Genomic DNA, 27,634 nt, shown 5'->3' on the forward strand with positions numbered 1-27,634 from the left:
ACATCTCTTATTCTGTGTAAGCTCAGTTGTGTTGCAAAGCACCCTGCTATGTTTAACACACAGATCATTACATGAAAGTTAAATTTCCTTTGCTAGCTCATGAATTTAGGATCCAAATGTACTTTGTATCCCAGTTTTGATGCAGAGATTGCTACCAAGAAGAACAGACTTAACTCATATGGTGACCTCCTGCCTTAACAAAAAGGGAATCCAAAACATCTAAGCTGATTTTGGAAGAGGTAAAGTAGATCAATTCTGCAGACTCATTTTATTTTTCAGTATTATTGGAATTATTCCTGCAGCACTTTGAGATAATTTTGACCTCCTACCTCATACAGGATATGGTCAGGTTATATTTGCCTGATGATGTAGCTTTTTCAAGTCCTTTGCAAATCAAAAATGAATGGATATGGTATCCCAGGCATCTTGTTCCCTGTGAAATTATTGAACAGTCTTAAAGACCATTTTGTGTTTTCTGTAACAGACTTGCTGCAGCAGAGAAGAAGAAAGGAGACAGTATATCAAACTGGAAATATATTATTTTCATAGTTCAAACTAAGACATGAAAAGTAATATTCTAAAAAAACAAACAAACAAAAAAACCCTACATGTGAAACTTGCTTGAAGCAAGCCATTTATAAAATGGCTAGGGAAGCTTGCATGTGCATTTACTGGCTTATCATATCACTTTTGAAGCCTATTTATAAAATAAGTGAATTTCTATGTTGAGTTTATTTTTAAGATTGATTTTTGTTTCATGGCTCAGGGGATCAGGGATCAGAATCATAAAAAATAAAAAACAAAAACAAGCAAACAAAAAAACACTGCAAGTCAAAACCAGATAACTTTTAAATCGATGCAGGCCTCTTGTCTTACCTTGCAAATTGGAATTGAACTTTTTAGTTTCAAAGACAGGCTCAGATTCCTGGGGGTTTTTTGATGTTGAGCACAACTTCCAAAATGCTTCTTTGAACTAACTGGTATATAGGTATTTGGTTGAATATTTAATTAGCCTTTATGTGTGGAGGTAACCATGACATATATGTTTTGACTTGGAATCTATAGTTTGTTAATTTGAAACATGAATGAGGGGGAAGAACAATCATATAAAGGCACTGAAGTGTTTTTTGCCTGTAGCAAGCTCCTGATGACTACCCTAAAGATTTCAGTGCTACTCACCAGGATTTCACCATGCCAAGTAGCGTTTTTGACATTGCCGGTTAATTTTTTTTTTTTTTTAATCTTTGACAGTTGATGACAAAATGTAGGACAGTGTAGACTTTCGAAGTTTAGAGTAAGGTGATTAAAAACTACTGATTTGTAATTATTTCCATTCCCACCTTATGACAAAGGGAGAATTTAGTAAGGCGTTCTTGGAAATGGCTTGGCTAGCGTGCTGGCCGTGCTGCCCTTTCCCTCTGCTGGTCAGCTCCGAGGCAGCTCAGTGTCCTGGTCAGTGTCTTCTGAGGTCGTGGAGCAGATGAGAGCAAACTGCTGGAAGCTGAATGCAGATGAGAATGAAATAACGATGACAGAATGAAATACTGATGACAGAGAAAGAAACGAAAGGCAATGTCAGTACTTCGTTCTTCATTAATGGAGTTGGTGAACTGCTGTTTATGAAGAGTCACAACTGATAGCTGACTTGGCCCTCTTGTGTGTTGCATCATCGTATTTCAGTAAGACTTTTGGTCACTAGTGCCTGTCTCAGAGGTTATTGTAGTCATGTCAGAACAAGACCATTGCAGTCTGCTATGGGGAAGTCTTATTTTTGGTCACTGGAAGAGTGCAGAATACATATTTCAATGAGATTGCTGAGTGGGGTATATCTCTGAAAGGGCAAGACTGAATCAACTATGTGAATGGAAAACACAAGGGTAGTGGATTTACAGAAGTATTTTTGCAGGAATAAAATGTATCAGCATCATCAGATAAATAGGTTTTTATAATACAGAAGGATAACCACCATGGTATCTGTAAGGATATGCTGTGACCTTCTGCCTGCTGGACTCTTTTGAAAGAGGTTTGTTATGAGTAATAACTTAGTTTGTATTTTGATCTTTGCAGAAAGCATCTGATAAATTGCCTCAAAAGACCAATAAAGAAACATACTGGCAGAGAAGTTAAACTGTCCTTGTGTTTTGTATAATTGTAGTCATTGAGATGGTAGGAACACAATGGTCAGTGTGTGGAATAATAAGTGATCCATAGCATGATTTCTTTAAAAAGCTTTCTCAGAAGAGGCTTGGGTGATTCCAGAGTAAGGCTTGGTAAAGAATGTTTTCAATTTAAAACTTCCCAGTTACACRCTGTTGCCATTATAAATTTAAGTTTTGTTTTTGAAGAGGCAGATATTAGAATATTAGGTTAGGTTATGTTTAGGTTTATCCTGAAATATTAGAGAAGCTTTCTTCACAGAAATGCAGGGTAGGGATTCAGTTTATTTTATAGACTGATCAAGCAACACAGGGTTGATCTCTGCAGCACAGTTGCCTCATCTCAACTAGAGCAAAGGTATGAAAATGAGTTTTAATTTGAAAGATTTTTGCCTTCTCTGGTGCTGGATGACAGAGGTAATGTAATTTAAGCACATTGCTTAAAAAGATGTTAATTAAAAAAAAAAAGTTTGCTCACATTGTATTAACCCTTGTCTATGTTTGTATACAAATAAGAAACTTTGGTTCATTTTTGTAAGTTTCTAGTAAATGCATTTTACCAGGAGCTTCCATCAGACCTGAAAAGCAAAGATCCTTTCCGCTCACACAAGTATCCTGTGGCATTATGTCAGCAGTGGGTTTGCCCTATTTTGACATGATTATGTGCATTATTCTGAATGTGTTCATTTGCAGAGATGTGCTGCATTTCAGAGTGGCATTTTTGTAAAGCTCCATGACATTTGATATTGAATGTCATTCACTAATGTATTTTTAAGGACTGTAAGTCTCAAAAGCCATTCTCTTCAGTTGTAAATACCTGTTGGTGCTGTACTTCTGTAGTTTTGACATTGAAGAGAGAACTCCATTGAGGCTAATGGGCTTTTCTGTTGTGTTTTGGACTTGTTTTATACTTTTTCATATGAAACAAACCAGTGTACCAGCAATTGGTACATAATTTAGCTCTTAAATTGCAATGATATATTTGAAGCTTAGCAAAATGTGCTCGTAAAGGGCAGTGTATCCCAGAAACACACTTAAAAAGCTGCAGCAAATGTCTTGGTACCTTAATACATTCTATAACAAGTGTTTTGCCAATTCTCTACTGCATCATATTCAGAGGTAAGAACTCTATTGCACACAGTATATTATGCTAAGAGGCCAGTTGAAAATGAAAGGAGGTTGTTGCCAGCCTGTCTGTTCAGTCAGAGTTGAGCTTTAATTTGTATCCTTTCACCTCTAGACAGCTTGAATTCCTGAATATAGCATTTATGGCAACATATGCTTGTTAATTTTCACCATGACCTCTGAATATCAGAAGGCRAAATCATTTTTCCTCTCCTCCAAACTGCCTCATTCTTTTAGTGGCACTTTGTTGCAACTAAGAAGGTTCTCTAACTGATGGTTGAAGTGAAGCAATGAGCAGTGTCATTTGGTGAAAGTATAGGTTGCTGTTCATACAGTGCGTCTTCCCTTATTGATTTCCATGGGAGCTATGTCTGCTTTGTGTATGTGTAGGTGGGCCTGATGGCTCCTGATCTTGGAAATATTTTGAATGGTTTGAGAGAGAAGTGTTGTCCTCTGGAAATACTTTCTTTAGTTTAAACGATGTTTTCTTTGCATGTGTACTCTTATAAGTATTAGATAAGCCCAGAACATAGCATTTAAGTTAGTTGCACAGAATGTTTTAAGCCACTATATCACTAACCGATGCTAGTGAATCCATATAGGATGTTGAACATTACAGATTCTTAATACTAGGAAAAAAAAAAGGAGGTTTCTTAAGGGAAACTTCAGGATGCTTGATGTTCTACCTGAAACAACACTAAGCACTTTAAAGGTGTCTCTGTCAGGACGCTTGTGTTAGCTGTTCTTCTGGCTCCTTTTCCGGTCTAACTGAATGGCCCCACTGAACTTGATCTTTCTTTCTTCATCTGCAGGAGAATTCATTTTTAAAGGGAGTGCTAGGTGATTCACTTGTGCGCAAACTGTGATTACTTAGCAGACCCCTGCAATGATTCTTGCTCAGCTGAAAGCTGAGAATGACTTCCTGGTGGTTTAGTGTCCTTTAGATCTTTGCTTTCCCACTTTGGTAAAATAAGTCTTGCAGCTTTGGTTGGAGCTTTAAGACTTCTTAATATTTCCATCAGTGATGTTTACTAGGCACCTGATTCGCAACCAGGCAACTGTTGCTAATGCAGTGGTTCTAGATAGCTTCCTAACAGTTCTGTTACTAAAGTGAATTGATGTATGCGTATAGTAACTATCTCAGTAACCAGGTCACATGCAGTATGTATAAATTGATGCGGATCAGCTGCATGTTCTTTACAGCCACTAACCAGCAAATACATTATTGTGTATTTTTAGAGCTCTGACAAGAAGGCTCTGTAGGCAGCCTTCCAGTGGCTGCCTACAATCTCATTTTCAATTATTTTTGCATGCAGTACTCATTCTTCATAATAGATGTTTATGTAAGCTTTCTATTTTTGTCTCATTCTAGCTGTGGCATATGAATAACTTTTAATACTCTCTAATAGCAGTAAAATTGCAAACATACACTTCAGGGCATTTTCTTACTGAGATCTGCTAATGTCTGCAATTCATAAAGACCTCAGTGGTCAAGCTAACTGTTYCCCTCCTGTCATTTAGGCTTGCATGGTGAATTGACATTCAGAAGCTTGCAGCTAATTACACTGGATAATAAGTGTAATTCCTTTAACAGTGGCTATTAGTAGAATGAGTATACTCGGCATTTTATGTATTCTTTCAAGATGACGCAATTTTGGAAGTGGTATCCAGGCAGAGATGGGTCAACATTTCTTAAGTGATATTAAGCAGATAGTCCATGAGTGGTGCCAGGGAACCAGTATTAGATGCAAAGGCGTAATCCTTGTGATGGACCAATAGAAGTGTAACTGGCTCATATTAAGAAAGTCTTTGAAGATCCAAGTGATATATGAAGGCCTAACTTTTTGACTTCTGTAAAACTAGAACTAGCTTGCCTTCAGGTGATATATGGTTTATTTAAAAAAAAAAAAAAGCAAATTCTTTTATCTGCATCACCATCTTGAATAGCACTGATGGACTTGAATGTTGCTGTGGTCTATCAGTGTTCTCGGTGCCTCTTAGCTGTCTTGCCAAACACTTGAGCAATACCGATGCTTTGCTTTACTTTTCACTGTAATCCTCATCTTTTCCTGCTCTTGGGCATTTTATCTTTAAATTGCAGGCTTTAAATGTCTATTTTCTGGGAAATTTGATAGATACAGAGGAAGATGTGACAGTAATCTTGGGGCTGAGGGCAAGTGGCAGAACATGTATGCCTAGGGTTTAGAACAGATTCTTAAGCAGCTTTCCTCTCAGAAAATATAAGCTTGCTGTGGGGATCTCCAGCTTGGTGTAAGCTTGGTACAGGTCCATCTTATTGAACAGAAGACTCTAGATTCTTGATGACACTTCAGCAAATTCAATTTTCTCTATCGTACAAGCTTCCTATACAACATCTCTTGCCCATCTTTCTTTGTACAAGACACTGCCCTATCCAGGGAGTCTCAACTTATCAACAAAAGCACAGCATATAGAAAAGGAGGATTCCTAGCTGGTAATATAAGAAATACAAGCTCAGGGAGGGAATGCTTCATCAGTGATAGTCCATTCTTATGTTGCTAACCCAGGCTGGCTGTTGTAGACACTCAGTGATTTTTTTATTATTATTGTTATTATTTTTAACAGATGTTCTGTAGTTGCCTAGTGTATTCCATTACTTTGCAGTGGAGTGGTTTTGCAGCCTAAGCTGCTGGTGGCAAAGTTCAGGGGTTTTTTTCCTCTTCTTGCTTAACAGAAAATTGCTTCATAAAATGACTGATTTTCTTCGCAAAAGACATTCTCGAGTTGTTTATGTATGAGATCAGAACTGTGACTGTATTCTGTACCTCAAGTATTGAAAACTCTGTGTGGAGACAGAATTTGTAAAAGAGGAAAGCTGAATGCAGTAGTAGCAAATGGCTTTTCCAGGTGTGACTAAGACACTTTCAGAAGCTGAATAAATTTTTGATGTGTGATTTTGGCAGGTAGTACAGTAGTTCTTCAACTGTCCTGTAATATTTCAGTGTTTTTGTTTTTTTTAATGAATTTTAGGAATTGGTTTAAGTGCCCCCAGTCCTGCAGTGCTAAAAATTATTTAATGAAATGACCCATTTTGTGCTACTTACATATTATTGTATGGAAAATAAGCTTGCATAGCAGGCTGCTAGATTATGAAAATCTGAGCCATTAATGTGCAAAAGTTAGAGGGAAACATCTTCTAGACTTCAGGGTAACACATCAACTTCTTGATTTTTCAGCCAGAGAAATAACAGTTCTGTCTCATTCTCCATAGAGCCAAAAAAAGGAGGTGGGGGGGCGGGAAAGCAGGAAACTTCATACTGCACTTAATTGTCATTGAAAAAAGTTGTTATGAAACTATGGCTATCAAATATATTTTATTCATTATTTATAATTAATTTGTCTTTCAATCTGAAGAGATCCATTTTTCTGAGCTGGTTTTAATGAGACCGGCTAGGGTGGACCTTCTGATGTGTTTGACTTCACGTTTGTGAATCTGTCTTACCATTTTACACTATCTGGCTGTGCTCATCCTTGTGTGTTAGAGACCATCATACTTGCAGGAAGATGTGTCTATTTCCCTGGGAACATGTGTGTTGAGTTGGGACGGTCAGCTGGCCTACAGAGCCGGTACTGTCTTCTCTAGCATTCTGTGGCAGCTGTAACACTTTCTCTGAAGCTGGAGATTTGTAGCTCTTTGTGTGCAAGTGGAAGGTCAGAAAGGGAAACTTTGGCTGGCAAGTAAAACAAATACCATGTAGTAAAGTTTCAGGGGTGAGGGAGAAAGGATGCTTATTAAGAATATGTGTACGAAGCTTATCCACGTTCTGGGACCCAGAGGACAAATCCTGTGCAGCAATGCATAAAGGGATAAACAACCACTTTTTGAAGTGAAACAAGCAGTTATGCGGTGTCTTTGAGGAGAAACTGGGAGAGAGAAGACTCCAATTAAGTCAGCTTTGGTATCTACTTTTTCAAGAGGCTTGAAGGGCTGCAGTAGTTTCACGCTGACGGTAGTGTGTATTTCATCAACATCATTTTCATGCTGATATTAGGAATATGTATTGCTTGCCTTTACTTAATTTAAGGACTTCATTGATTAGTGGTTTAATGAACTCAGCAAGGAACTCGACTCTGCACACAATTGTGGTATTGAGTTGTGTAGCCTTTGGCAAATTGTGTAATATTTACACTTCTGGTATTGAAAAATGCTGGTACTTAACCTTGTAAAATGCTTTTAGAGAAAACTGGCTTTAGCATGAAAAAGAGGTGGATAAATTCCTATTTATTTTTATATATTAAATCAATCAGTCTTGGTTTTCTCCCATAGTTCCTCCGGCAGGTGCTCAATTCAATAATATATTTTGTGGTACTGTTCCCAAAATTATTTTCAGGGGATTGACTGTGGTATCAAAAGTAGAGGGGAGGCAGGAGGAGGGGAACCACATAATACTTTCACATGTTTGTGCTTTGCTCCGGTAGAGCAGAATTTAATTCTAAATATAGTGGCGCTTCTGTTTTATAGCAGAATATCCAGACAGACCTGTGGCAAAGCAAGGAAAAGGTGATGTATTAGCACTCCAGACGTACACTGGGAAATGTATTAGCTCACAAGTAAGACTATACCATTTTTTCTAGTAGAATTTTAACCCAAATACTTAAGGAATCACCTTTGATTTTTAACTGGAGTAAAAGTGGCCTGTCTTGTCTGGTCAGTGTGCAGGGAAAATGACAGACCACTTTGCTGAAAAGGGTGCCAGTTCTTTTATCTACATAAAAGAAGCCATTGCTGATGTCTCTCTGAAGCCCTCAGTTTTCCATGCTTTTTGAACACCTAAATGCCTGGGTAAAGGCATGATGGGCTTTTACATGTAAAATGTTATTAGCTCTGCAGTAGCAATAATGGAAGTACTTCAGTATGTTCATCATAGTATTCTGAATTTGGTTTCACTAGAGGTGTACAGAACAGTAAGAAATAGTCTTACTTGGGAATGTTTTCCTTGACTTTCATTTAAAAAATATCAATATACAGATGTATAATGTACATAAATTAAGATGAGAATTTAAATGTATGGAGGTCAGAGAAGTTCCCAGGGCATCACCACACCACTTATTCTAATATTATGGACTACTGGTGGATGTATTTGCTATATATGTTAATGCATAAAATATATTAAAGTTAGTATTMCTTTGAGGACCTTAGTGTTTGAATTTCCTGATGCTTGTCCATTTAAAAATCTGTCTACTTGAAATCTATTTAAAAACTGTAACACCAGTTCAATTTCCTTTTTGCAAATAAACATAATACTGGTCTTTTTTTGTGATCCTGCGAAAGAAGATTCCCAAAATTGTATCAAATATATGATGAAAGGAGGGGGAAGGCTTAAGAGACCTTAAACAGAATTACCAAAACAAAAGTATTATGTATATGAAGTTATTCATGGTCTAGTAAGATAGTGTTTATGTAAGTTAGACTGTTGAAGAATGATTTAAATGGTCAACAGCCTATTAAATATAACTAAATTGGCATAGTGAGAATAATGTCCTATAAATCAGAGTCTACAACAAAAATGTTGTATGCTCTTACACTGCTTGTGAAGACAGTCTGCTATAATTATCTGTGGAAAAATAAACACAAAGGGCATGATGCAGTTCAGTATTCGAACATGCACAGTTGTGTGTGTACATGTATGAGCCTGCCTGTGCGCTGTGTGCATAAACTAGCATTTTAGCAAGCGGAGCCTAGAGGCACCAGCCCCTGGAGGAGTATGGGTGAGCTCAGTAGTGCACTGTCATCGGGGCAGCCTCTTGCTGCCTGCCTCCTCCAACAAGCTGTTGTAGAGCAGCCATGGTGCTGGCATGTAAAGATCCATACATGGCTCTCAATTCTTTTAATGCCTTTCTGCCCATGAACCAAGTTCCATCATGATGTGCTGTGACAATTGATCAGTTAGTGTYAATGTGGTTTATTATCAAAAATTAATAAAATAACTAAAACTAGTAAAGAAAACTAATATTGAACAAAACATCTACTTTAAAGAGCAGTAAGATCAAATAATACAACACCTCTCTCACTCACGTGACCCATTATAGTTATGTGCCTGGTACAGTTATAGTTATGTACAGGCCATGCTACAGCTGGGGAATTGTCCATCTGTGCACTTACCATGACAGATGACTGCAGGAGGGCAGCCATGTTGGCTGATATCGCTGATAAGGACGGCATCATGCTGACCATGGTTCATATCAGGGTCCAATGTACACAAACTTACTTCAACCCAGGTCCAGTGACAACTACAGTGAGAAGCTACAGTCTCTAATCTCCAGGCAATCTTGTTTACTTACTTCTGCCAATCATGCTTAGCTCTCCTTTCTTACAGTATGTAGCTCTAAATGCTACTGCATACACAGGTCCCTGGCAGAGTCATGGTACCAGGGCAAGGCTGCGTAGACTCCTCTGCACCCTCTATGCTCTATTGACTATGTTGGTAGCCAGTAGGTCAAGAGAAGAAATTATTTCTCTTTATTTGGCACTTATGAAACTGCATGTGGAATAATGTGTTCAGTTTTGGACTCCCCAGTACAAAAAAAAGTTTGACATCCTACAGCAAGTCTGGTGGAGGGCCACCAAGATGGTTGGTGGCTGGAGCACATGATGTATGAGGAGAGCCTGAGGGAATTGGTTTTGTTCAGCCTTTTGAACAGAATGTAAAAGGGAAATCCTATTGTTTTCTGCAACTACCCGATGGAAGGATGTAGAGAAGACAGAGCCAGACCCTTCTCAAAGGTGCACAGTAGAAGGACAATAGGCAACAGACCCAAGCTGCAGCATGGGGAGCTTCAGCTAGATATTGGAAGAAATGTTTTCACTGTGGGGGTGGTCAAACACTGGACCAGAAGCCGAGAGAGGTGGTGGAATCTCCTTCCTAGGAGATACTTAAAGCTTGACTGGATGAAGCCCTGAGCAACCTTCTGTGACTGGACCTGCTCTGACTAGGAGGTTGGTCTAGGCACCTCCAGAGGTCTTTTACAACTTGCATGACTCTATGACTAGATCTCCGTTCGATTTGGCAGGGACACAACTATCTAGTACAGATGTTGATGACACCAACATTGCCCAAAATCTCAGGTGCCCAAATGTCCAGTTTGATCCCACACAGTATTACACATACAGCAAAATGGAATATCTTCACAGTTTCCAAACTGCCTCTTCCTTTTCAAGGCAAATAAAATTCATATCCTGCTTTTATCTCAAATTATCAGAACACATTTCACAACAATATTTAAGTCTTAATACATTTACCAGGTAATTTTTTTTTTTTTTTTCTTCTCTGTTTCTTGATTTCTCAGTTGTATGAGATTTAAGTGGCTTTCCCGGTGTTAACATGCATTGCCCTTCTCAACAGGGACAACAAAGCCTTTCCAGGAGGTGTCTGTGCTTGATGGTGCAACTTGATGACCTACTGGACATAGTCCCATAAAAAGTATTTCCTGTGAATATTATAAATAATAAAAAAAATTTACCTAGATTAAGGTATTTACCTACCCACAGTTCACTCTTGGCTTTCTTACAGTATTATCAGGAATGTTTGATTGCTTATAGGCAATCACTTATAGATTGCTTACAGGTATGACAGGCTAGTTTTGGGGGAAAATGGCTATACAGGGTTGTATTTCATGTCATCTTTRCTCTTTTTCTTAATCTTTATTAATTAAGGCTATTCTTAGTCTATCTTTTTCAGAAAATAAAACTATACATGGCAGATACAGCCAGAATGGGTAAAAAAATTATTACCTTAAATAGGAGCAAAACAAACTGTCAAACTTCTGTCAGTCAGCTGTTCCCATCAGAATGAGCAACTGACGTTTGAGGAAAAGATTATGTTACTTTTCTGTCTCTTGTTCTCTTTTTTTAAATGTACAAATCTCATTGCATTCAGATAATTAAAATGCTATAACAGTTTTCACATTTCTTTGCCTAATTAACAGCAATAAAGGCCACTAAATCAGGATGAATCTGTAATTCCGGCACTAATCACACAAGTGTGAGTGTCAGCATCATAATGAGATGCACAAATCTGGAGGTAATGAGGCTGTGGCTGTCTGGGAAATTAGAGCAAGTGCTGGCACAAATTGTACAGCAAAGTTTATTCCCGTTTTATTAATTATATGCTTGCACAGGGAATTGTAACCAACTCAAATTACTTTAATTTGTGGAATTCATGCACCAGCTATGAACTTGACATCTGAGCATGAAGTGGGGTTCCCCACTGTCTCTTCCTTAGTGTAAAAATGACAGCAACAAAAAACCCCAGTATCATGTATGTACTGATAATTTAGATTTGATCCTTTAGCAGTGATGATACTGAAAAGAACATGTAGGACAGATGTAGGACATCAAGGCTTGCTGAAGTGGAAAGGTGGCCTGGTAGTGCCAAGATGAGTATAACAAATAAAAACATTTGGGGCGTAGATAATGACTGGTATCATGTAATTTCCTCTCTTACCTAGTGTGTTAAGTATTTTTGAATGATGAACCAAAATATATCAGCTCACTGTTTTCTTTTAGGTTAAGCAAAAACGCTGCAAGCATATAGACTTGTATTCTGCCAAAAAATGTTGCTGTCCTACAGACTGAAAAATATTTGTTCAAATTTGTTGGTTTATATGAGATCAGTTTTATAAACAGATCATGCAAGTTATCTGTCCTTTATCTCAGGATGATTACATGAATTGCACTGATTCTATCCTGAGAACATGTTACAGAGTTCCAGGTAATTTGGAGGTTTGTAGAGCAAATGAATTAACTTTTTTGAAGCATATACATTTTATCTATTTTATACTGAAGAAAGATAATGATGTTTCTTACAGTGCAATCTTTTATAATTAGCTAATATTCAGTATCAAAATATGATGCCTAACTTTTCATGAACAGAAATGACTTACATAAATGAACAAGTACTTTTATGGTGATCCCTATTCTGTAGTCAGCCATAGTAATAGCATACTTGGGGGGGGGGGAAGTATTTTTAGTCACTTTATTTTGGACTAGTATGTGGTGGTCTCGGTTTCTTTTTCAGGATGGAGTTAGTCACCTAATTGCTACAGTTTATATAAAGTTTAAGTTAAATAATTTTGAATTTGAAATAATTTGAAAAAACAAGTATTTTTTTTTTTAGAAAGCCATGTTTTTGAGTAGTGTAGTGATCTTGATAACTTCTTTTTTGGAAGGGGCATGAGCCCAGTACTCTCTCTCTGAATTTTCTTGGAGTTGAGCAGAAGTCTAGTTTCATTTAAAGGGAATCCTTAAACACAAATCTCAAATTGTTAATGCCTGTCCAAAGTGTATGAAATACCTTAGATTACTGAAGGATACTTTTCTTATTTCTCAGTCCTGAAGCTCGTGTTTTTAACTTTGATCAGTTTAGAGACAGTATGAAGCAAAGAAATATTTTTGTTCTGAATGCTACTATACTTGTCTATGAGGAAGAATTTTCTGCAAGATACTTACTTTTCTAACCAGGTGATCAATACAAATTCTATCATAATCAAAAGGACTGTTCACAAGGGGTTGGGTGAATCATATTCCCTGGTCTCTGTTTATCATGATGTTGGGAAAAAGATGCATGAGGTTAACTATTATGTTTAATAGCCTGATAAGCATTTTACATGAAACACGCTGACATTGTTACAGTGGGTAGCACTTATTTTGTTCCCCTTCGGTGGATGAGGGCAGATACTAGCAAGTAACTTTATTGTGTCAGGAGTTCATAGCTAAAGAAGTTATTCTAAAAAGCATGGATTCTTCCTCTGCCCTACTGATACCAAACTGCAGTGTTACTTCTTTGTATCAGCCAACAGCGTTATACTCGTTAAAAGGCAGAGAGAGATACTGTTTCCAGTTTCAGATAGTGGTCAGGATGGGTTGCTCTATGTTACCTTGTAAGGACTTGAGTTCTTAGTACAAGATCGAATGAATAACCGCCTTGTGTATGACACAGTTTTATGTCATTTTAGATGAGAGCTGTCTTTCAGTGAATCGCAAGAATCCCCTGTAAGGATTTTATTGTGTCTTTGCTTCCCACTGGATTGTGGTTTCACTCAGGTTTACAAACATGCTAGGTCTTTAAGTTCTTTGTGTTAGAGGAAAATAGTAGCCTTTTAAAACCTGCAGTGCTAGAAAAAGTTGCTTCTCCATCTGGGTTTTCTTAATGAGGCCAGCTGGACCTTCTCAGCACTCTACAGATTGTCTGTGTCATTAACCAAAATGTGGGGTTTATCAAGGTACAACTGAAAAACACAGTAATGATTGCAAGCATAAACCCGGTACTCACATTCATCTGGTATTAGCAGATGGAATTAGAGGAGGTTCTATATGGGCTTTCATGCGACTTGTGGACTGCTACTTTAGAAGCAAAATTTCTCTGCATAGCTTCCTATTTGGTAGAGCTCTGTCTTAAGAAATTTCACTTAAAAGTCAAAGTTTGACAAAACTAGGATTCTGACACACACCATAAGGCTGGCTGTTCAGTCTCAAGATGCCATCTGTCAGGATCCTTGTTTTCAGATTTCAGTTTCTTGGTAGAAGATGTGGAACTTGCCAGGCTCTCGCAGGGTTTTTGTCCTAAGAGAGTAAGTGATAGACTGCAATGTGAGTGACGTTGCCAGCAGCCACGTGCTCTGCTCTAAGCTTATCTATAGTCTTTGGTGCACGTCCTCTCTGCTGCATGTCCTCTTTGGCTTCATGTTAGAAAACAATTCCTATGGAAGTTGTGCCTTTTTCTCATTTTCTGTTCTCCTTCACGTTTTCCCAGAAAGCAAGTGGATATTTTCTGAATTCATCCCTGTCCTGTAGCTGTATTCATTAAAAAAGGAACATCATCTGTAATCTTTTCTTTGGCTGTATCAGTGCTCTGTCAGCCATCACACTGCTTTGGAATGTATTTGTTATTTGCGTCCTGGTACTGATGTGCCACAGTCGGGAGCTGAGACTTTACCTTTCTTAAGCCTTGAATATTTATGAAGGAGAAAAAACTGTCCAAGTGGCTTATGAGGCTTGGAAATAAGGAACAAGGGGAAAATAACTTGAGGATATATTTGAAGTAACAATTATTTTGTACACTGATTTAATTTTTCTTCTGCAACGTTTTTTCAGTCATTGTGCTCATTACATGAGGAAAAACTTTTTCACTGTGAGGGTGACAGAGCACTGGAACAGGTTGCCCAGAGAGGTTGTAGAGTCTCCTTCTCTGGAGATATTCAAAACACGCCTGGATGCAATCCTGTGCAATGTGCTCTAGGTGACCCTGCTTGAGCAGGGGGGTTGGACTAGATGATCTYCAGAGGTCCCTTCCAACCTCAGCGATTCTGTGATTCTGTGCATAAAACGGAGGAGGTCATTGTTTGGAGCATCCCCAAAACAGCTGTCAAAGAGTGGCAAGCGATATCGGTGCCAGGCCTTGCAACCATGTCCAGCATGAATTATGTCTGGCCACCATCAGAACTCCTAGCAGCTTCTAGAGTTTCTAGCTGTCTCAAGCAAGGAACTGAGATCCAGGAATGTGAATCCTTTCCAAATCTCAGAAAAGCAGAGCTGTAGACAATGTACTCTTCCCAGGTTCTGATACGTTATGTTTATGCAGGGTTAGTATTTGTAAGGGTTGTCTTAAGTTTGTACACTGCACTGGTGGAATTCCTAGCTTAGAAAACAGGTGAGAGGATAAGTGGATCTGGACTGGAGGCAGCAGCTAAAAATTGAGACGTTAATATGCTTTTTTATCTACAAAATATAGGTGGTAATGCTTATCAAATATCTGATTATTACATTTTTCCTTCTACTTTTCTTGCTTTATTATGTAAATASACTTAAAAGTTGACTTTTTGAAGGGTAAGGAGTATTGGTACATAATTAAAAAACRAATAGTTGCATTTATTAGTAGAGACAATCTACAATAACATGTTTGAGAGTATAAAACAGTGACATGAATTGCAGTTGAGCTAGTGTATTGTGACTTGATATGTAGCTCTCAAAACAATCAAACTTTAGTAAAATAAACTGCTACTCTAAAATGTGATTATCCTGTTGAACTGTGGTTAAAATTTTGTGTTACTCCATTATTCATAGGACTGTAGACTTAATAGTAGCTTAAGATACATGTCATGTCATGTATTTGTAATGCATTAGTTCCCTTTCGGCATTGATCAACGCTTAATGTATAATTAGCAAGAAGATTTAACAATCCGCTGGGACGATACTCTCTACTGCATACTATTGTGCTCGTGTCTCTCAAAACCTAGAGCAGAGAGAGGGCACGAGAGAAAGATTTTCATAACTGCACTGATGTTGTTAAACAAGCAAAGATAATGTGTTGCTGTTTTTCAGAGTGTAATACTTGGGCATTGTATCAATGTCAAGTTATTACTGGAAAGCAAAGTAGAAGGAATAGGCAGTGTATGGCACGTAGTTTTAGACTGTGAATGACAGGAATGTATAGCTCTAGGTCTATTATGTTAGGGACATATAGTCTTAAAATGGATCTTAGATGATCTGTAAGAACGAGTGAAAAGAAATCAGACCTCTTTTCATTCTTCTGTTTTGCTGTCTTAAGAACACCTTTCTTGTGCAGCAGGACAGCAGTGGAAATCCTAGAGGGACTTGTGGCTAGAAATGCTCGCCCATCACTTAGTCCATATGCACATTTATAAATAGAGAAATTCACAAGCATGACATGCTAGTGTCAGCTGTTTTGCTACTGCTTTTCACACAGAACCTTTAAGGAAGAGTGCTGTAGAAACACCTACTGTGTGTGGTGCCTGAGTGAAAGCAAGACTAGTAATTATGTTTTCAGGCGGAATAAATGAAGGAATAAATAGATGAATAAACGCTGTGTATGCATTTTCTTCCCCTAGGAATTTCTACAAGTATAGCTCTGTTTCAGAAGAGTACTTGGCCTCTGCTCTTTGCTGGTGAAAGTTTGGGCACTGTTGCCCAGGATGTGTATTGATAAAGTTGCTGTACTTGATTGGTATAAGTTTGCAGCTCTGAAATATACATAGTGTTCAACAAGCATGATTCTGTGTTGGCTTCTAACGGGGAAAATCTCCAATCTTGATGACATTCCTAATGTGATATTGATTGACTTTTGGTTTGCTTTTAGAGCATCAGAGGACTCAGATGTCTGTACGAGATTACTGAAGTACAGTACGGTAGGCAAGTACTGCTCATAGGCAACAGTTAATAAAGAGATTCTTGATGTTTCTAAATGCAGTCTTCATATTACAGGCACTCTACTAAGAATAAATTGTTGATGGAGAAGACTTTGGATGCTGTCGTAATCCCTAGTCTGCCCATCAGAGCACTGACTTTTTAAAGTCACTGCTTATCAAATTAAGGTGCTGAGAGGCATTTAATTTTTGAATTTTCCCTGTGTTTTAAAAAGCTTCTCATGGCTGTAGCTCTAATCTCATCTAGTGTTTCTCTAAGAAATGTTAAGTAAAACCTGTGTTATCCCAGAGTACAAAACTACAATAAAAAATCTCCTATAAACGGAGTGTCAGGTAGGTGGTTTTCAGGAGTAGATGTTACTGTGTACATGGGAAGAATCTCAAGCATCACCGACAGCAACAGATGTAGTGATTAGCTGGTTAAATAGTTATTATTGATGATCTGCAATGGCCAATAAACTTCAACAAGCTGTAAAACACCCCATGGATCAATCTTGCTATTAACAGGCTGGATCATAACCAACACTTACTAAATCCAACTAACATTATTGTTTGGAAGGAGAAGGAGTAAATGGACTGTGTGCCAAATTTAAGAACAGAGACATCCTTCCAAATAAATTCTGGTAGTTTAGGAAATATTTATAATTTACTTCAGTAGATAAAGCAGTCCCTTTGAAAAGCATGGTTCAGCGGATCTTTTTAGTTTTCCATGGCATTAAGCCAAGCCTGAGACTTCAGGCCATGTAGTCACAGCAGAATCGCAGAAAAGCTGGTAAAGAAAAACAGACAAGTTTTTTTGGAGAGGGAGGGGATGGTGGAGTCGGGGGTGTTGGTGTTTTATATAGGTAGTCCTGTATGAAACAAAACTATCATTAGGGAAAATACAGTTCAAAAGCACAGAGCTTAAGTAACTTTAGTACCTAATTGCCTGGTACTATATTTCTATTTGATTGACTGAATATTATTTTTCTCGATCAAAATGCTTACTTTTATGTTATACACTAACAATTTATTTTTTAAGGATAAATAAATGGAAAGCTAACAGATACTTAAATAAGTTGTAGAAGTGAAATGTAGATACGTAGGATATTGCTTAAAGTTTGAAAATACCATAGGTGGTAAGCGACTCAAGAAGTATTATATGCTAAAGTCACTGACCTTCCTAGGAGTCAGAACAGGTGACTGCGAATAAGATGGAAGTCTGTGGATTCTTGAGAGGTCCTTCCCGAATTTCCAAACCAGTGTCATAAGCAACAGTTTACATTAATTTCTGATGTCATGTTTATAGTGTTTAGTCCAGCACTGCTGTTTCAGTGGTATCATTATTGAAATGTCAGTTCTGCTGAAAATTTGGATTGTCTTTCAGGGAAATTGCTGTCATCTGTGTGTGTGTGCGTGTGTACATGTGTAAAGACTGAAAACAGTTTTGCTCAATTTTTGCCCTCTATTTATAAGCATAAAAAGCACCTAAATGCTTTGATGTTATGCAGTAGCATAAAATCCACACATTTAAGAGTTCCAATGTGAAATTCTTGCAGGAAGATGTGGGTTTCATATGATGTCATATACGATGTCTCCAGGTATTGAGTGGTTTCCCATCCTGGAGGGTTTTTCTGCGTCTCCAACTTCAGTACAGCAATCTAATGGAAATTGTCCATACCTAATACAACTTCTGATCTCAAAGCATTTTACAGACATTTGTTTGAACACTCTATAAACATTTGTTCCTGTCTGGAAATGTTTGTGTTTGGCACTAGGAAATATTTGTAGGTATTGCTACCACAGCAAACATTCTCAGTGTAAAGAAGTTTGTGAAAGAGGCAGTATACACAAAAAATACTCATTTGCCAGATGAGAGAGATTGCAACGAGAAAGAATCACACCCATAACCAACACTGTTGTCCCAGCAAAACTTTCATTTAAGCTACAGTCGTTGCTAGAAAATTATCACTGGTTTCTTGGCAGCAAGTTAATTGAAGGTATGAATAAATAAAACATAAAAGCCACTCTACTGAGACAAGCCTTGGGGTGAAATCTGTTGCTAGAACAACTTAAGACTTATCTACAAGATGAACAGAACCAAGATAGTGACTTTAGCTAAGCCAGTAAAGAGTTGGCTTCAGCTGACTTCAGCAGGTCGGTCTTGTTCTGCAGTCGGTGTAAACATGCGCAGTCTAAATTCAAAACAGTAAAGCGTGTAAGATCGCACTTGGTAGTTGTTCTGATTCCATCTGCTGGGCAGTCAAGCACTTGCGCTTTCTCACATAAGCCGTAGCCAAGTCTTTAATCTAGTGCATATGTTCTGAGAAATATTGAAATGTATGGCTAGACTGAGTTCAAGAGAAAAATACATCTATAAAAGTCTGTTCCTGTGAAATAGAATGAGTACGTAGATGCCTTCTTCAGTGCAGCTCACCCAACCTTTGAGATAAGATGCAGATGTTTATTTTCAGCTTGTGGCAGTTCTAATTAAAGTAATTAATGCTGTTAGCACTGTGAGATTCCCTCAGGGATTTCACAGAAAAATAGTGTTTCTGCAGGTAAGACTTAACTATGCAAATCTCTTCAGGATTTGGAAAAAAGGCATCGTCAAGGAGCAGAAGTGACGCTGTGTGTGTGCACTGCTGGGTTTGAAAGTCACCGTCATCCGTGTGCTCTTAACCTTTACTGGGTCTCAGTTGGCTGGCTACAGGGCTTTTTCCTTGCTTCTGACAGATCTCCTGCAGACAGATCCCTTGTTTGTTCCCCACTAGTGGAGTCTGCCTTCTAACTAACTTCTTTACATTCCCAGATGAGCACAGATCCTGCAAACTCATTGCTAGCACACACTCTCCCCGAGCTCCTGTTGTACGTTTTGGTTTTGCAGTTTGCCTTACTAGGTATTTGTGATACTTGAAGGGAAAGCAAACAAGCCAATACCCACTGGGACTTGATAATGGCTCCAAGAAAACAAACACTCTTCACTTTAGCTAGAAAAAGAAATATACAGAGGAAGACAAAATAATAAGCATCTATGTATTTCTCATGGCTTCACTTCCATAATTAAGCATTATTTGAAGTTAACATCAAAGGCTTTAAGAGTTTATCGTTCCCATCCTGCACATAGCTTTTCCTCTTCTGCTTGGGGGGGAAAGGCGAGGGGAAGAAGTAATCCTCTTGAATACTTTTTCTCCATAAGAGCCATTAAGTAAGCCTACTTTTATAATCCCGTCTCTTTTTGTCAGGTGATTCTTTCCCAGACAGCCTTGTGCGAAGATCAAAGTTCATGCTTTTATTTGAAACCTGTTACAGTTCAAATATAAAGCAAATTTTGCCTTGTGTAGCTTGCCCTTCTCCAAGGTTGCTCCATTTGAATGGCTAGTGAGCAAACAATTTTTTACTGCATCTGATCTGGGCGGCGGGATGCAGCCCTGATAGAGTGCTGCTGAGTGCGTGTACCCTGAGGCATGCAGTAATGCTGCAGTTCCATAACCTTAACCAAAATTCGTAATTTAGTGAGAGTCTTTCACTTGTCAGAAGTCACTGATGGAAATGCATCTTGAAGAAATGAAATTTAAAAGATTTATTGAGGGTACTTTGTATGACCTCCAGTGCAGAAGAAATGAGAAAATGTTCTAAAAAGCTTATTGCGATGTTGCTGTTGGATAAAACACGGAAGCAGGGAATGCCAATGCAAAGGCTTGTTAATGCAAGTGGAAACAATATGGTATTTGCAAACACATGGATGTGAAAGAAGCAAATGAAGACAAGTCTGTTTATTACTTTCACAAAATGAAGATTGTCACTGAAAGGATTCTGGAATCCATTTCTGTTTATGTCTATAAATATTGTACTTCATTATGAAGAGACAGACTGCATGCGTCGTAGTTTTTAAATTGCTACTAATTAGCAAAAATTTGCTCACAAAAGCAGAAAAGAAGCATGAGGTGCACCAAATTGTCCAACTTCTGACTTTTGTTTGGAGTTAGGTGTCTAAATCCTATTTCTGTACTTGGAAAATCTTCGATTTCTATGTTTCCATAGTTTGCTATTTTATTATTATTGGTACTCACCTATGCAAAATGACAAGTGACAATACACTGGTTTTTTTTCACACCTCTGTAGTGAAATGAAGAAAGTGAATTGCATTGAAATCTTTCAGTTTCATAGATAAGATGCAGGTTTGAGTTTGTTCTTTTTCCTATTCTATCTACATCATGCGTTCTGCTCTAGTTTGATAAGACTGGAGAAGAAGTTGTTACACTAGGTGTAGTTTAAGATGTAGAATGCTTTAAAAAGTTTTGCTGGTATTTGCCTGAAATATTAGGGAAAATAGTGATGAAAATCATGCAAAGCTTTATGCTGACAAAACCCTAATGCAGATGCCTTTATCTTTTTGCCCATTTTACCTATTCTGTTTGAATAACTTATTTAGGCTCTGCTGATACAAACTGCATCAGTCCTATAGAGCCTGAGTTCGTTTTGGAGGTCTGATGAAGGGCGGTTAAATTGTGACATGCTAGTTAGGTTCAGTGTGTACCACTCGATGGACTAGCCTGCTCTTCTGGACAATGGAAATACTTTTAATATCTATGGTTTTATGTCTCATCCAGAAATGTTACTTGCTTTAACAACTACAGTAAACTGAAACTTGGCAGGATTTTACATTTATAAGAACACCAGGATTATCTTATGTTATACTCCAAAACTGCAAAGTAGCACAATATTCTTGCTCTGTRTTCTTTAACGTGTTCTTTATTTACATGATTTTTATTACTTATAATTTCAAAAGTAAAGAATTCCTGTCTTTCAGTCTGTCTTGCAAGTTTCCAGAATATTTTGTTTCTGGACATCTTTTTTTGACTCCTCAAATTTCACAGTATCTTCTTGGTGTTCCACTCGTACGCATGGTGTTCCAGTTCTAAAATCTCCAAAGTATATCGTACTGAAGTTACAACCATAACGTTACACACAGGCTACCATTTTAATACTGGCTCTGGTTATGATACTGGGTTGCTTAGATAAAGTTTTAGTGTGCTATAATTACATTCTTCGAATGGTGCTGGGAGTTTTATTGCAAGTGATGTTTAGTGGGTTTTTTTAAGCCACTAGTTGGAAAATGGTTTTGACTTTGTTGTTGTTTTTAATAAAGGAGAGAAGTTAAAACCATTCTAACAAATCTTTTTACGTGTTATATTTAATGACACTAAATGTTCTTTTTAGAGTCRGTTTTAAGTGGTAACCAGTTTGTTTTGAGACTAGGTAATGCTTATGAAGGGAGAAGTGAAAAGAGTAGCTACTGTTTTGCATTTAGTGGCATAGGATTGCAGTTACCATTTTACTGCCAGGTAATTCTTTGCTGTTACCTCCTGCAATTCTTTTCAGTTAAGCTTGTTTTTAATTGGCTCTGAATGCTTTTGTATCATATGCAGATTTTGCCCCCTTGCTAGTTGTTCCTTTTTCAGATTACTTATATATATATATGTTGAACAGCAAAGGTCACAGCACGGATCTTTATGAAATGCTGTAGCTTATCTCTTTCTGTTGTAAAACAAACCATTTACTGTTGACAAATAAAAAGTCCATATGTCTACTGATTTGATGAAGAAGCCTTACTTAATGCAGAGCTATGGCTACCTGGTATCTGCTTTCCTTCTTGAGAGGGTTCAGAGTCAGCAAAAGGCAGGCTTCTGAGACTYCAGAAATACAGAAATATGGCAAAAGTTTGTACAACAGCAGTTCTTTCTTTCAAGGATATATCGGTATGCCCAGTGTTACTTGCTGTCTGTCTTTTCACTGACCTTAATAGGAGATACATGCATGTGCCCTTTTGTCACACCAGTGAACCTCCTTGCTCTAAAGCATTCCAATTCTGTAATGCCACTTGCTCACAACTAAACCTGCAGACCACTCTTGGTTCCCACCTACCTGCTGACAGTCTGAAAGCAGGAAATTGTAGGCTGACAGGGCCACGAACCACAGTTCATCCTGAGTGACACCTCATATCCAGCGTGGGTGCTGAAGCAGAGAGCACTCGATCTCTCAAAATGCTTATGAACCTCTTCTCTGTGTGCGGGTCAGGCCAAGAAACTTACCCCTCGCACAAACATTGTCCAGCACAACCGTACCTTTGCCAAACTCTTCCTATTTATCCCACTGTAGACTGCAACTCAGCATGTAATGACGGGACAACATACAGCCAGACCGTTTCTCAGCCTTTTACTGCCAGCAGGAGGAGGTGATACGGAAGTTTTGAGTCTGAAACACCTTCACTTCTCAAATGAGTGTCATAGACTTAGCATTGTGGAAGGGCATGAATGCCATCAGAAAATCTTAGAATTAATGAATTTTTTCATCAGTGAATAATACATAAACCCAGCTCTTACTGCCAGCAACAATCTGTGTTGTTTTGTAATGAAATATGCATTTCCTTTATATTTGAGAAACATAAAGTATATTCATTTTGTGGGCAATGCAAAATTTATGCTACCTTAATTATTCATTTCAATGCTTTTTAAGTTTGTAGGTATATTTAAATAATGTGCTAGATGACCACCCTGCCACTTATCAGCTGTTGAAATGAAACATGATGGCTCTGGAATGCTAACGGCTTGAGCCTCCTCTTCTCCCACTACATTTAAATATGAGCTCTGGAGTCTGCAGGCCAGGTTGTCCAAGGCATTTGGGCACACAGTTCTTACTGAAGTCTTCTAAAATTAGGGGTCTTAGTAGAAGTGGAGCCTGTGAAACTTTTGAGGCTGTAGGCTTTAACACCGGCAAGGAAGTGCTCGGTGTGATAGAGGATCAAACCCAAGATGCAAGTTTTATGTTGCTGTGCCAGGTGCAAACCAGGGACAGAAGCGTTTAATTTGCATTTCTAGGCCTTCTATTTGTACCTCTGTAGTCAGTATTTTTTGACAAATTTTGACAATGAAGATTTCTTGTAAACAATATTTTTCTTGGTAACCGACATGGAGAAATAGCATTCAAAATTAGATTTTAAAAAATAGTAATAAAACAAGATTTATCAGATCTGCATTGTGACATCCAAATGATAGATGAGTCGCTGTGTACTGCTTCTGGCTTCCTTCTCGGTCCCCTATGTGAACCCAGCTCTAAGCACTAAAGCTTTGTTTTCTGCATTTTAAATGCCTTATAAGTTGTGTTTGTCATTGATATCCTAAGTAGGACACTTGGCGAAACTTTGTACTGCCTTTGCTATTTTGAGCAATCAGGGTGAAGTGAGGAAATGATTGTTTGTTTGTTTTTAATAGGGCTTCAGGTTTTCCCCAAGAGCAATCCTCAGGTATGTCTTTCAGACACAGATTTTGAAAAGTTTCGATTTAAAAGACTTGATATTTTTGACAGTTGGTTCTTTGAAGCTCTGTGCACACTAGTTTTGAGACAATCGATTGCAAACCACAGGTTATACTTGCCATTATATTCCAGTGTCTTGCTTTATACTTGCTGAGCTGTCATTGCAGCTCCCGTTGCTCTTTTTTTCCCTAAAATGAACCAACTTGACCAAAGCCATGCATGAACTTCAACAACTAGTCATTTGAGACTCATCCATGATAATTACAGCTGATTTGTCTGAAATAACTTAGCAAGACATTTTGCTGGGATTGAGGGGATAAAACTGTACTTGAACTGTGTTATTTACTATTTTTAACAAGCCTATATTTTTTTCTGATTTAAAGTTGCAAATTGAACACTCTTTCTGTTTAGCAAGATTGTACCAGTGTACTTGCATTCCTCACTCTCCTGTATCGGGACTGCTCTCTGGGGTTTTGAGAACCTATATAGATGTAGGTTTATTTGTTCATCTATTTCTATGCATCTGATTTTATGATGCACTGAAATGCAAAAATCTCTTCTTTATTTTGCATTTTAGTAATGTTCCTTTCACTAGGTTGTAGGAACAGAGTTGCTTAGGTTTTTGATGTGTAAATAGTTCAAGTGAAGCAAATAATACTGTCACAGAGTAGACGTGAATTTTAACCACAGGGTAACCAATAGGATAGAAGCTTGCCCTCCCAAAAAGTTCTGTATTTCCCCTGAAATCATATTTAAATGCAGCTATTGATCTATCTGACATATCAGTTTTAACAGGCTGCATATTTATTTTTACAAGGTCCTCCTCTGCATTTGACCTAGCTAAGCTAGGGAGTGTTCCACAAATTACTTAATTCTCTTTGCTCACATGCCTCAGTGGGACAGCCAATGCCAGGCTGCCACTCTTCAGCATTTTCTTTGATGTATTTAATGTTCTGTTAGTGAATTAAAGCCAAGTTTGACGTTCAGTGCATAATGAATGTCTCTGGGGCCACTTTGAGGTTCTGTAACAAGGCGCTTGCTGTCCAATTCTATTTTGCTTCATCTCGTAGGCCTGCTGAGGAGCAGACGTCCTTCCCTGGGTTGTGGAAGTGTGCTAAGCCAGACCCCCTCACCATCCTATTCCAGCTGTGAAAGGCTTGATCAACAACTGGAAGCTGCTGCTTGCATGCTAATTATAGAGCTTCTCTAGCTGGCCATTTGGGGCTCTTCAAAGACAAACTGAAAAGCCTTACAGTCATCAAGTATCTTCTCTCAAGCATTACATTAGGTACCTCGCAATCTGTGCCTTTTTTGTGTAGTATTTAACAGACACCTAATGTCTTTTGAAAGCAGATAGAAGCGAACTCACTACAAACAGAAGATTTGTTAGAGTTCAGTGTGATTTTTATTTTCTGTTGAAACTTCTCTACTGGGATTCCATTTTTCAGAATTTTAACCAAGAATTTCTGTGGCTGAGTAGTGGCCCAACTGGTCTTCAGAGTTATATTTTAATGTACTCATAATTAGAAAGACGGTTCTTAATAGTGATGTGCCCAGTGTTGTTCTTTGTCTTCACAGTGTTGGTTTACTCAGTTCTCTCTGATGAGAGAYGGTCGTGCTGGCATTCATTAGACACCATGACTGTTTCCTGACTGTTGCTTTTTCCAACATCTTGTTTTACATTTGGATTTCTTCCCAAGTTTCAGGGAGGTAACTGATACATCAGGATGCCAAGTCTTGGATTTGTTGAAGCATAAATATCAATATATGCCTGAGAAAGGTAACTAAAACAAAGCTTCATATAAAAATTGTTATCAGTCACATTGTTTCTATAGGTAAGAGTATTTTCTAATAGTTGCTAGCTTGCTGTTTACATACTGCAAGGAGTTTTTAATTATTGGGCTTACATATATAGAAGAACAGGACAAAATCAGACTTCTGTCAAACAAAGATTACTGCTAAATCCTTCAAGGTACTCTCCTGTGCTATAAAATTACAGAATTTCTTCGTGAGTGATACGTACAAGTTAGAACTGAGTCTATTTACGCAAGCTTCTAAAAGAACCTTGGAAGTACTTCATATGTGTATGATATTCAGTCTAAAGTCTCAACGTGTCGTGTAAAAGCAGGTATAACCCTGTTTTATGATGGGAATATTCCATATTCAGAAGCAAATTGCCTGTAATTAAAAAAGAGGGGTACAAGCAGCAAACTAGCAACAGAATGTTTCGCTCTGAAAGCTGTTCCGTGCACTAACTCCTAGGTCCCACTCCCTCAAGTTTTACTCATCTGACTGATTTTGGACAGCATTTAGGAATAGAATCAGGATCTTATACATGCATGTTTAGGATACTCATCTCCTGGGATAAAACTGGTTATTCAGGTGGTCCTTGTAATTGTTATAATGCAATTCAACTGGGCACTTGGCATATAGTGGGGCTGTTCATAACAGACTTTTAAAAATGCAGTTTTTAGTTTAGTTAGTATCTTTAATGATAAAGATACACTGCATATAGACTGTAAAGAAAGAAATGTGATCGTTCTTTTTAGTGAGAAACTAACATTTGAAAATAATGTGGTGAGTGAATTTTCATAAGGTGCATCTGCATTAATATTTTAATTTGGTTCTGGAGTACACTTTTGAAGTCAGTCTCTGGAATCATCTCCAATTTCTACTACTTTAATTCACTTTGCAGAGCAGTCTTGGAGTATCCAAAATAAGTTCCTTTTGGACTAATACAAAGAGGAAACTGCTTCAGGAGCCCTCTTGGTTCTCTCTCTCAGTGAGCATTCAGTCTGCGGGAGCGGATTAGGGCCAGTGCAAAGTAACTCCTTCTGCAACACGCACTGTGGGAACACTGGATCCTCCGCGCCAATTGTTTCAGTCCGCAAATTGACTCCTACTGGGCCACGCTGCCTACTTTGTACTTCTGAAATGCCCTGAAGAGCTAGGAAGAGCTTTTTTTGTTGTTGTTGAAACAATTGTATACAGGATGTTGATATATTGGTGACAGTTCTAGTAAAGAAATCTTTTTCTGGGAGTGTATGTGGAAACCCAGCAATGACAAGAGCTTGGATCTGATGTTCTTGTCTCTGAACTCAGGACAACAAATGACGGGGTGACAAGGGACTTGGCATCTCTCACAGCTGTGTTCTGCAACATGGTAGATAAAGCTCCTGAATTACTTCACAATAATCTTCCACGTGCATCCAAGCAAGTTAACCCTCTGAGGTTCAAAAAAGGGGCAAGTAAAAGTAAAGTATGGCTTAAATAACTGACTTCAATCCTCTGGCCTTTTCCAGACACCTGCAAAAGCAAAAACTCCAACCTTTTTTTAGTTTTGGCTTATACAGCAAATTTGGTTTATTACATCTAATTATTTTTGCTAAATGTATTTACAACTTTATCGTCAAAACCCATGAACCCAGTGCCAAGACTAAGCAAATTTGTTGTTTAAATTGAAATCCAGTTCTAACTTTATCAGCAAATTCTGTCAACATAACTACAGACTCCTGAAGTTTCCCTGATGCCTATAAAATTTCATCCGTATTTAGTTTCTACAGAAGAAAGCAAGCTTGTTCACCAGTTACAACCTTGCTTCTGATGTGATACTCAAACTGTTAACAAGCTGGGGATTAATCAAGAGTTTCTTCTAACTATTGAAGAAGAAAACTGTTCATCAGGTGGTCAGTTACTTCTTTTTTTATATATATAATTGTAATAAAATTGTGGTTTAGATCTGCTTCACGAACCTGTTTGTTAATTAGTGATTTACTAATCTAGAAACACCCTGTTCTACCATAGCAGGCTCCTTTTTCTGTGATGATTTTGAGTGCAGGGCAATATGTCACTCCTGC

General features: G+C 38.0%; 1 protein-coding gene across 5 annotated transcripts in view; it reads left to right on the top strand.

Annotated features, from left to right (window-relative positions):
• Nucleotides 1–27,634, top strand: part of CHID1 (chitinase domain containing 1) — a 127,589-nt gene that overhangs the window by 72,849 nt on the left and 27,106 nt on the right. The window contains exon 13 of one of the 5 annotated variants that reach the window (XM_026059151.1): nucleotides 24,848–25,233. The exons of the other annotated variants lie outside the window; for them this stretch is intronic. Coding sequence (XP_025914936.1) covers nucleotides 24,848–24,929 — 82 coding nt within the window. The 3' untranslated portion in view covers nucleotides 24,930–25,233. Of the gene's footprint in view, nucleotides 1–24,847; nucleotides 25,234–27,634 lie in introns of those variants that run through there. 5 annotated transcript variants of the gene reach the window in all.

The sequence above is a fragment of the Apteryx rowi genome, unplaced genomic scaffold (assembly GCF_003343035.1).
Source record: "Apteryx rowi isolate R43461 unplaced genomic scaffold, aptRow1 scaffold_152, whole genome shotgun sequence".
NCBI lineage: Eukaryota > Metazoa > Chordata > Aves > Apterygiformes > Apterygidae > Apteryx > Apteryx rowi.